General features: G+C 39.9%; 2 protein-coding genes across 2 annotated transcripts; both read right to left on the reverse strand.

Annotated features, from left to right (window-relative positions):
• Positions 1-951: 951 nt before the first annotated feature.
• hyal1 (hyaluronidase 1) lies at positions 952-7,521 on the reverse strand. The gene is made up of 4 exons (XM_034692394.1): positions 7,385-7,521; positions 6,150-7,060; positions 5,983-6,072; positions 952-3,668 (listed from the first exon to the last, which is right to left on the reverse strand). Exons 2-4 carry the CDS (start codon positions 7,056-7,058, stop codon positions 3,342-3,344), a joined length of 1,326 nt encoding a protein of 441 aa, XP_034548285.1. The 5' UTR covers positions 7,059-7,060; positions 7,385-7,521; the 3' UTR covers positions 952-3,341.
• A 1,512-nt stretch (positions 7,522-9,033) lies between these two features.
• hyal2a (hyaluronidase 2a) lies at positions 9,034-14,034 on the reverse strand. Its single transcript, XM_034690377.1, has 4 exons — positions 13,710-14,034; positions 12,085-13,057; positions 11,469-11,558; positions 9,034-10,251 (listed from the first exon to the last, which is right to left on the reverse strand). Exons 2-4 carry the CDS (start codon positions 13,012-13,014, stop codon positions 9,859-9,861), a joined length of 1,413 nt encoding a protein of 470 aa, XP_034546268.1. The 5' UTR covers positions 13,015-13,057; positions 13,710-14,034; the 3' UTR covers positions 9,034-9,858.
• Positions 14,035-14,537: the final 503 nt, after the last annotated feature.

Here is a 14,537-nt window from a genome sequence, read left to right on the forward strand (position 1 = left end):
GTTCTGGTTCTGTTTGCTTAAATTGGTTCTGGTTCTGTTTGCTTAAGTTGGTTGTGATTCTGTTTGCTTGAGTTTGTTTCTTTTTTTGGTTCTGTTTGCTTAAGTTGGTTCTGGTTCTGTTTGAGTTTGGATCTGGTTCTGTTTTCTTGAGTTTTGTTCTGGTTCTGTTTTCTTGAGTTTGGTTCTGGTTCTGTTCTGTGGATATGTTAAAAAATGATACACTCTCTGTCAGAGCTTTACAAAATGAGCTGCAGAAGTACACATGTGATAACCCTGGCACTTCTCTTTGATCATGACAGTGAAAGAGAGGAGAGTGTCTGAAGATGAAGACCATCTTGTGGTCAATTCTGAGTCTGATGATTATGATTATGAACCAAATGAGGAAACAGATATTCATATTCCTCCAAGCAGACATTCACATCAAAAAAGGGAAATACAGCGATCTTCATCCCCAAATATACGTCAGGCAAAACTGTCCACAGAAAACATTATAAAGACAGAGCCACTAGGATAGCAGTGACTCGTGTAACAGACATTAAGTCAGCTTTTGAGCAGGTCATGGTAAATAGTAAATGGTAAATGGACTTGTACTCATATATCTCTTTTCCAGTCTTCTGACCACTCAAAGTTCTTTTACAGTGGGGCAAAAAAGTATTTAGTCAGCCACTTATTTTGCAAGTTCTCCTACTTAGAAAGATGAGAGAGGTCTGTAATTTTCATCAGAGGTACACTTCAACTATGAGAGACAAAATGAGAAAAAAAAATCCAGGAAATCACATTGTAGGATTTTTAAAGAATTTATTTTTAAATTATGGTGGAAAATAAGTATCCTCATTGAACCATGATCTGTGAGGATTGAAGAACACCATTGCACTGAATATTGATTTAAATTGTTAGTAATGGAGTTAATAATGAGATTAAAAAATGTTTATTGGGAGTTTTTGAGTACTGACACTTCTGGATAAATAAACATGCCCCGGGTCAAGTTGACCCATGAACATTATTGCTGTCCCTAAGAAACAAACAAAACAGGAGGGTTAATTCAAGGGGCAGCATTATGCAAACCAGGCTTTTTTTTACACTTCTCCACAGCACAGGTCCACAGTGAGTAATAGTCAAACTTGTACAAGACAAGATCTGATCATAAAGATAAAAGACACTGCTTTGGCGACGGGAAGATCCAGATTAGAAACATAGTGAAAATTCCTTATTGTGCCTTTAAGTTTAAGTAGAGGAGCATTTTACGCAAAATGGATCTTTAATGAGTTTGATCCCAACAGAAGTCCAGCTTTTACAGTATTGTTTCAGATGTATGACTGCTGAAGCATATTTTTAATGTGTTGAACTGCTTTTAGGTAAACTCCTAAGTCATTTTACTTCTTGTAATATAAAATAATTTGCACGCTGTATGCTTTGTATGACTAAAAAGCCTTAAAATGTAACCATATAAGATTAAAGTAGAGGTGTAAAAAATGAAATATTTCCAGCTGGAATTTAGTGGTATTAATAATAATAAAGTAAAGTACAAGTACCTGGCTATTATACTAAATTAGAGTCCACCACTGGCTGCCTCTTCATGATTTTATGCAGGCATTATGTTAGCATATAATATCAATATTTCAGACAACCTCCTGACATGATGAAAAATATATAACTGTGAATTCAGCAATCTCATATAGTAATGTTGCTACATACGTACTACTTTATCGCAGAATCCTCCATGCTGCTTTAACAAGCAATTACCACTAATCTCAAAAGGTGACTGCTGGACACAAGATGTTTTCTATTTCCCTGATACAGTGAGGATCACCAGTGGCCCCATGACATAATGTTAACACAATCTATAATGAAGAAATAATTATTTATATCTAATCTAAAAAAAAAAATGTTAAAAAGCATCTTGTTGCTACAACTTTTTTACCTCATCTGAATTATGATGATCTCATGTATATGGACACCTCTACTTAATGTATTCCTATGATTGATACAGGTTACCATCTGTCCTTGAGGTTCATCACTAATTGTAAACCTCCTAACTCACCACTGTTGAGTTGTACTCTGGGGTTAGATGGCCATCTCTGGAAACCTGCAGGCTTATACATTGGTACTTCTTTATTTATTAGGCAATTCTGGCCGGCTATCACACTATCTGTGGGTTTTTATCACACAAAAAAGTGCTGGACAGTATTTATTGTGCTCCCAGGAGTTCCTTATGCTCTCCGTCCCAAAAGCTCACACAGAAATTGGGAAAAGCTTTTTGGTATGCTGCACCCTCAGCCTGGAATTTATTGCAGGCTGACTTGAAACTAAAGGAGCTGGTGTCTTTGCATGTTTTTAAGTCCAAAATGAAAGACTTAGGAGCAGATTCTATATGATGTTGATGTTTTTAGCTTACCTGGTTACACAACTGACTCAAAAATAGTTTGTCTTTCATTGCAAGTTTTAGTGCTTGTGAGTAGTTCTTTTGTTTTTCTGAGTGCCTGTGTCATCATCTTTGTGGTTTTTGCTGCTGACTGTCTTGACCAGATCCTCCTTGAAAATTAGATTTTTAATCTCAATGGGACCAACAGGTCTGAGTAAATAAAAACTAAATAAATAATGATAAATAATGCCCTGAGATTTTTATTTTCACGTGGCACTCCTTGTTAAAAAACCTAATTCTTTCTTTGCTTTGTCAACTTCCAACTTCTTCCTGACCGACACCATCAGTAGAAACCTCAACAGCACCATCAAGTGGACTGAATAAGCAATCCATTTTATTTCTCCATTACCAAAGACTTCATCAATACTCTGCAGCTGTGAATAATACAATATTGCAGTGGAAAACAACGCCTTATAAAGCTGTATCAACAGTAGCCTCTCCCCAAAATTGTGCTCTGGAGACTTCAGGTTTCCCCAGCCCAGCTGTGCAGGTTGCATGTTAGACCTTGATTAGCCTTCACATAGGTTATATTGTGACATTTAGATGTGTGTTTCATCAAGAGGTTGAGTCTGATTTCTGAAGCTTGTGTGGTAAAAAGACTTGACATATTCATTTAGAAACACATTGTCACAAATAATTGGAATGTAAATATTTGTCTCTAAACATTATCAGATCATTTTAAAAATGCAGCGTTATCTACCGTAAAGATTAAGGGAAATAAAAGTAATTAATTCGTGAACAGGTTGGTCAAAGATTTGTGCATTCACAGGAGACCTCATGCACTGGTGCTGATAACTACCTCAGAGCCAAACAGCCCCAGTCCACCTCTGGATTGGGTCGTTTTAACAGTCTTTATAAACTTTACTGTTGTTAATTAGACCATTACTTCCACTGAATTATCTCCCCCAAGAAAAGTCTTTTAAACCTGGACCGGTTTGGAGCAGCTCTCACCACCCCAGCCCTGATAACACACACACCGAAACTTGGACTTCATGAGCATCACCTCACGAGCGCTCGTCTTTCCGAAAACTCTGTAGTTCTGCCGTCCCTCTGGCCTCCTCTCTGACACCACCTTCCACACAGCGGGGTCAAGGTGGAGGTAGGCCCTTGAGTTCAGCGTCCTTCTCTGGCATCTTCCCTGAGAGGAGCACAAGGTCTGACTGCAGAGAATGGCCGCTGATGTCACATTCACCAAATACGAACCCAGAGTGTCATCGATGTAGGATTTGACGGCTTCACATGTGGCCTAAAAGTGGGAAAGATTGCTGAAGTGAACACATACTGTATATCTTAATGTCTGCATGAAAAGTAAAATATAAAGATGGGGCCTCTATTTACAGATGCATCTCAAACAATTATAAAATCTTAGAAAATTGCTTTTATTTTGTCAACTTCTGCTGTAAAAATAAAAAAGCTGCTGTGAGGAACTTTTGTTTTGTATCGATTCTGGCGCCCCCTTGTGGACAAAGTGATACCTCTTATCTCTTGTCCTATACATGCAAAAGTAGTGTTTTCAAGAAAAATCTCATCCTGTTGTCTTTTAACTGTCAACTTTATCAGGCAATGTGATTATTTTCCATGAACACAGTCAAATAAAGGCTGTTTCTGAAGTGAGATGTCCATCATCTGGTCTGACACCTACCCCCTCAGGGCGGTTTCAGGCATTAAAAATGACAACAGAGAAGGTGTCTGTGTTGCTGCTGATGGTCTTGTTTACTATTGAAGGTCATAAAGAGGCATCAGTATCATTTTCAGTCGGTTTCTCAGCCAGTTCAAAACTCCTCACAGGGCCTTTGAACTCTATACTCATTACATATTAAGTGAAATATTCTATTTACTTCAATTTTCACGATTATGGGTCTTATAGCTCATGAACAATCAGAAATGAAGTGTCTACATGTCCCTACAGGCCCCAAGCACTTCCATCAAAAAGTCTTAATAAAGTTATACATCTTTTTGTAGTTCTTTGAGCTTTTGAATATTTTTGACCTCACATCATTTGTGCATTTGCAGCATGTTTGTATTTAAAATTGGTCTAAGCTTTTTGCAGCACATCTTTTTCATTTGCAGCATTTGCAGCAATTTCCATCATTGCATTTGTTTATGACTTCTAAATGTGTTTTTAAATTTGCACCACTTAAGCATTTGAGGAATGGTTCTCCTAATGTGGATTATTTGGAACGTTGCAGATCGTCTGCCCTTGTTGGCCACTGTAGGACTGCGACAGTTGTAGTCTGTTTCCTGAGAGCGTCTTTGTGTGGTGGCTCTTCACACCAGCCTCAGTCCACTCCTTGTGAAGCTCTCCCAAGTTCTTTAATCTACTTTTTTTGACCACATTCATCCCTGTTGCTTGTTTACCATTTCTTACCACACTTTTCCCTTTCAGACAACGTTGCATTAATATGCTTTAATGCAGCACTTGGTAAACAGCCAGTCATTTCCGCAATCTGTGGCCTACCCTCCATACAAAGGGTGTTGATGATCGTCTTCTGGTCAACTCTCGAGTCAGTGGTCTTCCCCATGATTGTGGTTGAGTGTACTGAAGTAGACCAAGAGATCCACTGTATTTACACTTTTTGAATATCCACTTACATTGGTGTAATGAGTGTAGAATAAAGTCATTTTTCACTTGCTTAAATAACTGATAAAAAGAAAAGATTAAAAGAGTCAAGTTTCAGTTCATAAAACTTCTTTAAGACAACTAACTTTGAAAACACACACATAGCACAGAACAAGCCACTGTGAGCTTCAATTCAAATCAGTCACAGTGAAAACATCCCCCATAGCTCTTCTTTTGTGCACCACCATTTTTTTAGAGCTACATTTTTGGCTCTGTTGCCTTCATCGGGTTGACGTCTCAGCTTGCTTCCTGTTTCCTAATTTCCTGTTCACCGTGTGACTTATGAATCACCATGACACCAAAACAACACCAGTGTCATCAACAATTCCTTTGAAGGATTTACTAAAGAAAATATAACCCGTCATCAGCACAAAATTCAAAGGTACATTCACTACGCCTTAGTTGGATTTTCTTTATATGTCTGCTCCCTCCTGGCTACTTATAATGACAGGGTTTAGGTTCCTGGATCAATAAGGCGGAGATGTGGTACTGTTTTCTCAATATATCAGAGTAGAGGGTCAATAAAAGGTTATTTTTGAGTAAAACCTCTGTGTGCTTCAGAGTGTCATGCTGTTTTTTGAAGAAGCTTGATAACAATATTTCATTTAATCATGCAGAATGAACACAGACTGTAGCTTGCTAGACTTGAGGCATAATGGTTCAATGGTGACTTGTTTGAGCCAAAATTACATACACATATTATTATCAACAATAATGACTGCACTGAATTTGATGGATTATGAACACCAGGTTGAATAAACTTTTGTCTCCAAAAAGCTTCTTAAAAATGATTTCAGAAGTTTCTGATTAGCCATTGGCCTCTTTTGTGGTGTATTATAAATCTGTATTTGTCTGTGTATTCTTTATGCATGACACTTCAACAAAACCAATCTATGCATATAAATCGTAAGTAAGTATAGTAAAAGACAAGTTGCTTTACCTTAGATTTGTCGAAGGCATGATCACCCCACAGCACCACCCCTGCAGATCCCAAAGCGGCGCTCTCCCCGATGGTGTACATCAGGTGCTCCTGCAGGAGGAAAAAAACAAAAGGGAACATTCAGAACAAATCGTAAAGTGTATGAAATTAAATAATCTGCTACTTACCTGAGAGAGGAAATCTAAGGTGTATGTGTAGACGATGCGAGCGTAGGGGAACACAGGAGGTGTTGATGGAGCAGACAGACCTCCAGCTCTCATGGCCTCCAGGATGCGGTGGTGGGTGTAGAGCAGCACCTCTCTGCCGAGCCCTCGCAGCTCCAAGCTGAGGTAGATGTCAGGATAAAGAGCAGAGGTGACGTTCCACAGCCACACTAACTCATCGTTCCTCTTTATCTCCACAGCTGGACACTCTCCGGTGTAGTTTGTGCTTTTGTGGCTGTAGTAGTTGTAGCAGTTGGGGAAACCGTAAAATCCCCACAGCCCGTTTGGTCTCTCCTCCTGTCCTAGTTTCAGTGTTTCCTCCATGAATTTTCTCCCAGCTCTCTCAAAGTCCACCCGAGCTGCAGCTTCTACCTGTGCAGGGCTCCAGTCTGGATGCCTCGACTTCACCAGTGTTTTGGAACCCTCCCTGTACACCTGCTTGCTGTCCCAGTCCCTCTCCCATACAGGCCTCCAGCTCTCCCAGTCCACCACAGCCAGGCCTTGGAAGTCCCTCTCAGGGATGAATGTGCGGATATCATCAGAGGCTGCCCTCAGGTGTTCATTCAGACTGGCGTTTTGTGGCACACCACCATTCACTGCCTCTGATTGGCCGGTGTACCTGGGATACAGGCCGAGTTTTTCAGCATAAAATATGGTTATGTTTTCTCCCATAAAGGTTTGATTCTTATTCTGGACGATGCTGAAAGTGCCCAAGTCGAGGTCCACGCCATATTGAGAGAGGCAGCTGGCAGTGGGGGCGTTCCACACAGTGAGGAAAGGCATCTGAGAAAGAGGGGAAGGTGCAGACTGCAGCCCTGACACAAGGCTGATCAGATTTATGAAAAGCAGGAGTTCAGAGTTAAATGAGCTCATACCTGAAAGGAAAAAACAGACAAAACAGTGAGATGAAATATGGAGGGGGTGTTGCAAAAAATATTATTGTTTTGTGGTTCAAGTTTTGAGGCAACCACTTTAAGATCAATGTTCAATGTTTTTTTTATCTTAACATTTAGATACATGAGCAAGTACTGCAGCTTTTCACCTAACATGCTCTTTTCTATGTATATTAATCCTGCCTGAGTTTCCATATAAACATGGTATAGCTCTTGGGTAGATATAAGGCACTGAAGCTACTGACTGCAGCGTTATAAAAAAGTTAAATAAAGTAATATCGTCAATAATCAGTCAGAGTAACTTACCTATTGTATTGGTACAGTGGGATAAAGATTGTGGTTTGGACTTCGTGGTCTGAATGGGCACAAAACCTCAGTCGGAGTCTCATGATCCTCATGACACACACAGGCACGAAAAGGGGAAGGAAGGTAAACAGAAGGACGCTCTGTGATTTCTGTCAACCAATCAAAAGTGCGCAGAGAATATCAAAGAGCCAATCAAAGGAGACATCCAGGTTTTCTATGGAAGCAGTGCTTAAAGGTACAGGAAGGCTTTAAACATCTCGCACAATCCTGCCTGTCACAATTTCTAGTTTTTGTCAAAAAGAGGTGTAAATAGAGTTAAAATCACCAGAAACTTAACCCTTGAAGACCTAGACCATTTCGGGGGGCGCCTGACTCTCCTGTATTTTTTTTTTTTTCTAGCCAAGTGAAGCACTCAGCATCAAGTGCCATACATCAATTGATTCAGAAGAACCTTACCTTTCACTCTGTCTCATTCAAAGTCCCAGTTTTACATTTGTTTTGTCTGATAATGGATGAAAATACTAGATTTTTTTCTAAAAACGTCTGAAAATGTTGGTCTTTTTTACTGTGAACTCAGACAAAACATCAGGAAGTTTTGTTTTGTTTTGTTAGAAAGTTGTACTTAGGTGTTTTAGACTTCCAAATACATATTTGTCACCATCAAACCTTAACTTAGCAAGTTACAGCAATTTATTATAGTATTATCTTAGGCGTTTTTTAGTGGAAAAAAAGATGTATTCTTTTGTATCATTTACTGACCCTGTATAAAAAAGGTCTGAGAGTAAATAGAAATGTTTTTAGATCATAAATTAGGATACTGAAGCAAAAGTGACTTTTCAGGGACATATATTCTGAACATGAACAAATGCAATGATGCAACAAATAGTGGAAACACAATGATCACTGACTACAAATGAAGAGAAATATACAAAGTGCCAATGATCTTCATAAACTATATACACACATCACATAAAAATATATCTCTTCACAAACTATATACACGCAGTACATACAAATATATACTAAGTGCAAATAGACAAAGTGCCAATGATCTCACAAACTATATACAAACTATATAGCAGTGTCTGCAGGAGACATGTGGAAAGGGGCAGTTGCCTGCCCATCCTCTCTCATTCTCTGAGAGAGGACTGAAATAAAAAGAGAAGAAAATATGCATATATTTCAGTTTATTTACAGTTTCTTCAAATCTCTTTGCTTTTATTTACTTGCCGTCCTAGCTAATATTCATGCAGTCTTCAAATCTTTTGATTTGAAACACACTATATTCCCCTGCTAACATTTATACATAATTCGAAGGTATAAGCAACGGAATAGTGATTCAATGCATCTAAAACAAATAACCTTATAACAAACTTGGAGAGAATTAGTTTTTTATCTAAGTGGCTGTAAAGAAAGCCATAATGAGCCCTTCCTGCTCCCAGTTTAATTGTATGCTGTGCTAACCTCTTGAAAGTAGTAAAAATAACTTTTGGCTTTATGGTAGCCTACAATTACAAGAGGAGGGGGTATGAGGTCTATGTCCCTCCCTGAGGACTGACTGGTTTTTACTCCCCTTAGTGGCCGGTGTTGACATGTTTTTCCTGTGGAAACTAAACTTTTATTGACTACAAACAGAAAACCCTCACATGTTTAAGTTTACTTTGGCATCCACCAGTTTTTATTGGGTTCAGTAAATCTTAAAAGACAGACATCGACAAATAACTTTATTTTATTTACTATATTTCATTTGAGAAAACAGCTTTAAAAAGGGAGGCCATCATGTAAGTGAAAGTGTGGACATACAAACTGTGGGGGTCTTTACATTGTTTGTGCTTTTAATGTAAATTATCTCCTCATATACAGAAAAAATAGATTTTTAACTATTAAGTAATGTAGTGTTTTAAGAGAGAGCTAGTAGTCATGTTTGACATAAAAAGAGGAAAATGTCATACAAAACACCTACAAATACATTCAAATAAATAGTAACACTGTAAATGTCTCCATATAAACATCTCTTGTTTCAGAGGTCATGTTATAAAAGATCAGGCACTTCAGATATAATGTGCAACCACCAGATTTAAGTGCGTCAATTCCACTTTCACCATGCAGCTTCTGACAAACATCCACTCATTTATCACCTTTCCCCTGCCTAAACAAACTTTCTCTCTATGAGAAACATGGAATATGACACCTTGGGAAACAGTGACTGACAGGAAACTGGGAGTAAAATGTAAACAAGGTCATTTCCAGCGAGTCCTCCATTGTTTAAAAAAAGATTAAAAAGTTATAAACAAGTAGAACTTTGTAATTTCCACAGTGTTTCCTATCAAATTTCACTTGGTGTCTTCTGTTTACAGCAATTACAAGAAAAAATGACACCGCTTACTCCTTAAAAATTCCCGCCTTGTCGGCTGGTGCGTTTCTACATTGAGACACATAAAACACAGATTTATGGCTACAGTATTTGTGGTGAATCAACAGAGGAGCAGAGAGAGAGTCAGTAAGATCACACATTGCAGCAGTGATGGGTTGTTTTGAGGTGCAGCCCCTCTTTGGTGCATAGGGTCTATCTGATTGCAACCTTCTCCCTCGTAGCCGCTGAAGCACTGACACTGAAACTCGGTGTGAAAACTCCTCTTCTCTGCCTCACTGAGCTCACCGCTGACCCTGTGCCGGCCGTCCTGGCTGCTGATGCTGTGGGTGAGGGGGTTCAGATGCAAGTAAACATCGCTGTCTGGGTTTTTACGTAGACAGCGACCATGGGAAGCACACAAGGTCTGGCTGCATAACTCTGCTGCCGTGGAGACGTTGAGGAGGTATTTACCCAGCTGACCCCGCAGATACACATTCAGGTCAGAGCAGCTGATCTAAGGAGGGGGATAAAATTACAAAGTCAACACTCAGCAGAGGTCAAGACTCTCAAAGATTCAGACAATGCCAAAAAATGTATCACATTGAACATGAGTGTGAGGTCCAGGGTCGTTGTGTATAGGTACACTTCACTGGAAGCAGAAGTCTATCACATACATTCAAAAATTGTATCTTAATAATCAAAAGTAACAGTGGTCATATCACAAAGTATTTATTTTTTATGTCATTGGTTCTTGTTACTCCTGGATAAATAAGCAGCATTTAAAGGTTTAAACAGGTATGCTAAAGTTGTATATACTATTGTTACGTTATTCTTGATACTGGTATATACCTTTTAATAAAACAACACGTGAATAAATATTCATTGAATAACTTATTAGCAAGTAAATGTAAGATCCTCATAAGTAGAAAATGTTTTATGGTATACTTAAAGCATTTTGTCATAATTTGTCCCCCTTAATTTCTTCTCCTCTTTCTTTTATTTCAAGAAACAATTTTTTTGCTGAAAATGATGCAAATACTACATTTAAAATTTAAAACGAATCCTACATTTTTGCCTTCACATGAAATCTATTCATATCTAGTTAAATATGTGTTGAATAATTCAAAATAAAGACACTTGTATGGATGAATAATAAAATATACATTAACTGCTATACAAACTCATAATAAACCCCTAAAAAATAATTGGATGAAATATTTACAAATTGGAAAAATATGGATCATTATTGTGTTTGAAATTAACTTGTTGAAATGCTGCCACAGAGCATAACATGTGTTTGTCATTGCTGGAGCAACAAAAAAGAATGTGCTTTATTGAATGCGAATGTGTGGTTAGTTATATCCTGATGACGGGGCAAATGCAAATTAACCAAAAAACATCTCCTCCAGTCTTTTTGAGTTTGAATGATGTCAAAAATGCAGAAAATGGTTCATCATATCATTAGAGATGTTAGCTTGGTTTTCCATTATATAATCTGAGTACTTCAAAGCCTCAATGTGACTAAAAATAAATCTTTCAAAACAAATATCTCTTGTGTTTCTGAAGAAGTCCACAAGCAGCCCTGAAGGAGGGACTGTTAGTTATCAAATGACTGCACACATGACTGACAAGAGCAGCAGGTCCCAACTGACTATGTGATCATGTCAGATGTACAAGGTGTGTCTGAGTGATTCAATGTGTGTCTCATAATTAAGGAGATTGGATTCTTACATTGCTGCTTGCGTACGCTGCATCGCCCCACAGGATGATTCCAGCTGCTCCCAAAGCCACACTCTCCCCGATGGTGGAGACGAGGTCGGTCTGTAAAAAGATGGTACAGCCTTTAAACCATATCACATGTAACCTTTTGCATTTCTAAGACTACAGGTCAAGTTCAGGAAAAATAAACTGTTGAAAATCACTGTATGTGGGCCAAATGTTAGGCTACTATAAGTGAGGCCCAGCAGCAGCTCTTATCTGTTTACTCTCAGGGGAGGAAACGGTCTATAGGTTGTTAGTGAGGTTTCAACTTGACCAACACCCATCCTGCCCACTCTGCACAAATGAGAGGTGTACGGGGGAGTCCGTCTGGTACCAGAACAGGAAAGGAATGTGGCTGCGATAAGCAAAGCAGTGGGCTATAGCCCTGATCAGAGAGAAAGTGCTGAATGTTAGAGATACAGTAACTTAGAGTTATTCTGGAGCAACAAAAACAATATCCCCTGCTTTCAAGATGTTGACTGACACTGCACAGCACAGGAACATGTTAGTTCAACTTAGCAAGAATGGTACAGAAAAGGAAGAAATATCAAGCTCTCAGGCAGTGTGTCTAAAGTTAGAGCATCACCTCTGTCAGCTGTTCCAGGGAGTTGGCATAGGTGGGGCGGGTGTACACAAAGACAGGACGTGCCAGGCCTCCCACCGACGATGCCAACCGCATCCCTTCTTTCACTCGGTTCCGTACAAATTGGCGACCGGAGGTGGAGGAGCGCAGCACAGTGCTCATGTAGATAGAGGGGAAGAGGGCTGTGCTCTCCGCCCACAGCCACTTCAGCTTCTCATTACGTGCCATCTCCACATCCGGACAGCGGCCTGTGTAGTTCTCCAGGGTGCGCCTGTAGTCGTGGTTGTAGCAGTCGGGGAACAGGTAGAAACCCCACAGCTGGTTTGGCATCAGATTCTTGGCTTGCTTCAGTGTCTCCAGCATGAACTTCCTGGCAGACATCTCAAACTCCTGCTGGGCCACTTTTGCCACCTGATCAGGAGACCATGTTGGGTTCTTCTGACGCACCAACTCCCGAGAATGTTTGCGATAAACATCTTTAGTTTCCCAGTTTCGTATCCAGAGTGGACGCCACTCTTCCCAGTCAATAACGGCCAGGCCTTTGGCTTCTGGTTCACGTATATACCTCCTTACTCCATCCGGCATCTTCTCAAGGTGCTGTGTGAGGCTGGCAGACTGCGGCAGCCCACCGTTAACCGGCGTTTCATCCTTCTCAAAGTGGGGGTACAGCCCCAAGCGGTCCTTATAGAAGATGGTGAGATTCTGTCTAACAAAGCCCTCATTGGGTGAGGCCACAATCTGGAAAAGGTCCAGCTTAAAGTGTACGCGATGCCGGGGGCCACAGTCCTCTGTCGGAGCGTTCCAAGCCAGCAGCAGAGGCTTTTGTGAATACAGTGGCCATCTCGTGGGTTTGAGTCCTGAGGCACAGAGGCGGTCCCACAGCAGAGGGATCAGCAGCAGTACTCTCCAGTCAGGCAGAGACCAGAACAACATGTCTTCAGATGTGGATCGACAGATGGGACTGTCACGCTCTGCTCTAAAAGTCACAGAGGAAACGGATTTTTAACTTTCCTGTTTCCTTTTTAGAAAGTTGCAGTTTTAAGTACATTCAAAGTTCAAAAAGCCTTGTAAAATCCATGTCAATAAAGTAATGCTTTAAACTGAGAGCCTCAGGGGATTTTGCAAGAATGTAAAATAATCAATGCTATAGTCACAAACCAAGAGGCTTCTTAGTTAAATCTCTTTGACAAACTCTTGTATCTGGAAACCCCTTTAGTAATGTGTATTGAAATGACTACAGGAAGAAGATGATGTCTTCACTTTGACACATTATCATTCACAGAGGGAAGTGACTTTAAGTTTTCTCAGTTAACTTTTCTGCTAAGTGTAAATTACAAATCGATATATAATATATATATAAGATCCTCAAAACGACAGTGACATTTTGACTGCAGGTAGCCCTTATCTTATTTTGTTTTACACAATACATCTGATAAATTGGGGCTAAAAATCCAGTTTATGCAAAACTTGCAAAAAGTATCCCAAAACGACTTTAAAGTGCCACTCTTTCTTTCTCAAACTAGTATAAATGGACAGACTTCAATTACATTTGAAGAAACGAACGAGCAACACGTCAATTCAACAGCAAAGGTAGAGCAAGTCACATCACTGCAGCTGGACAAACTTACCTTTACTGGCAGACTGAGGAAGCATTCCCAAAAACCAGAAGCCTGCTACTTCATGTAGCGTTTTTTTTCTGAACTGCCTCAGAACAAATAGGAAAATTCAAATTTTACATAGCTTTTGGCTGAAAAAAAGTGTCGACGGGGTAAATTCATAAAGACATGAGTTCGTGTGAAGTGTCTTTTGAGTTCCGCTCTCGGGTTGCCTGCGGTCGGCCAAATGAAGAGAAGTGAAGTTGCCCCCTGCGATGTTGTCAGTTGCTGCTCGCCTGCTCCGAGTGCCAAACCACTTTCAGGATGTTCCATTCTCACTCGTGAAAGGGGGGGGCGAAACTAACCGGACATCCTAACAACTCCGTCAGCGTGTCTAATGTGCTACAGCGATGCGTGTTTGCTCCATAAAAGCTGCACATAACTTTAGGAGTAAGCTTGGTGAACATTATATGGTCTTCAAGAGTGTTTGACCAAGAATATTTCCAGTGCCCCGGTACAGCGCGGAATGAATCCGTCCAAAAAGTTTGCCACCACCGCTGCTGTGAAACAGATACACTGTAACTAGCAGTGACAAGATTCATACAAGGTCAGAGTGGGCCAGTGGGCCACATCCCTAAAAATAAGATCAAGCCCACAAATGACCACTGTGTTCCAGTGACCTTTCAGCTACTTTTCGATCAGATATAGGTTTTAAAGACACTGACTCAATGAAAACGTTGAGTTTTAAAATATAAGACCCTTAAAGCATTGTATAGCTAGCAGAGATGTCAAAAGTATTCACATTCATTACTCAAGTAGAAGTATAGATACTAGGGTTTAAAAAGACTTATGTAGAAGTTG

Source organism: Notolabrus celidotus, chromosome 1 (genome assembly GCF_009762535.1).
Source record: "Notolabrus celidotus isolate fNotCel1 chromosome 1, fNotCel1.pri, whole genome shotgun sequence".
NCBI lineage: Eukaryota > Metazoa > Chordata > Actinopteri > Labriformes > Labridae > Notolabrus > Notolabrus celidotus.

Excerpts from the sequence above, each read along its gene's own strand:
- hyal1 (XM_034692394.1), bottom strand. The coding sequence starts at position 7,058 with ATGAGCTCATTTAACTCTGAACTCCTGCTTTTCATAAATCTGATCAGC. Across the intron at positions 6,073-6,149 it reads CCTTAGATTTCCTCTCTCAG|GAGCACCTGATGTACACCAT; the intron begins GTAAGTAGCAGA and ends TTCCTCCTGCAG. Across the intron at positions 3,669-5,982 it reads ATGCCTTCGACAAATCTAAG|GCCACATGTGAAGCCGTCAA; the intron begins GTAAAGCAACTT and ends TCCCACTTTTAG.
- hyal2a (XM_034690377.1), bottom strand. The coding sequence starts at position 13,014 with ATGTTGTTCTGGTCTCTGCCTGACTGGAGAGTACTGCTGCTGATCCCT. Across the intron at positions 11,559-12,084 it reads CCCTGGAACAGCTGACAGAG|ACCGACCTCGTCTCCACCAT; the intron begins GTGATGCTCTAA and ends ATCTTTTTACAG. Across the intron at positions 10,252-11,468 it reads CAGCGTACGCAAGCAGCAAT|ATCAGCTGCTCTGACCTGAA; the intron begins GTAAGAATCCAA and ends CCCCCTCCTTAG.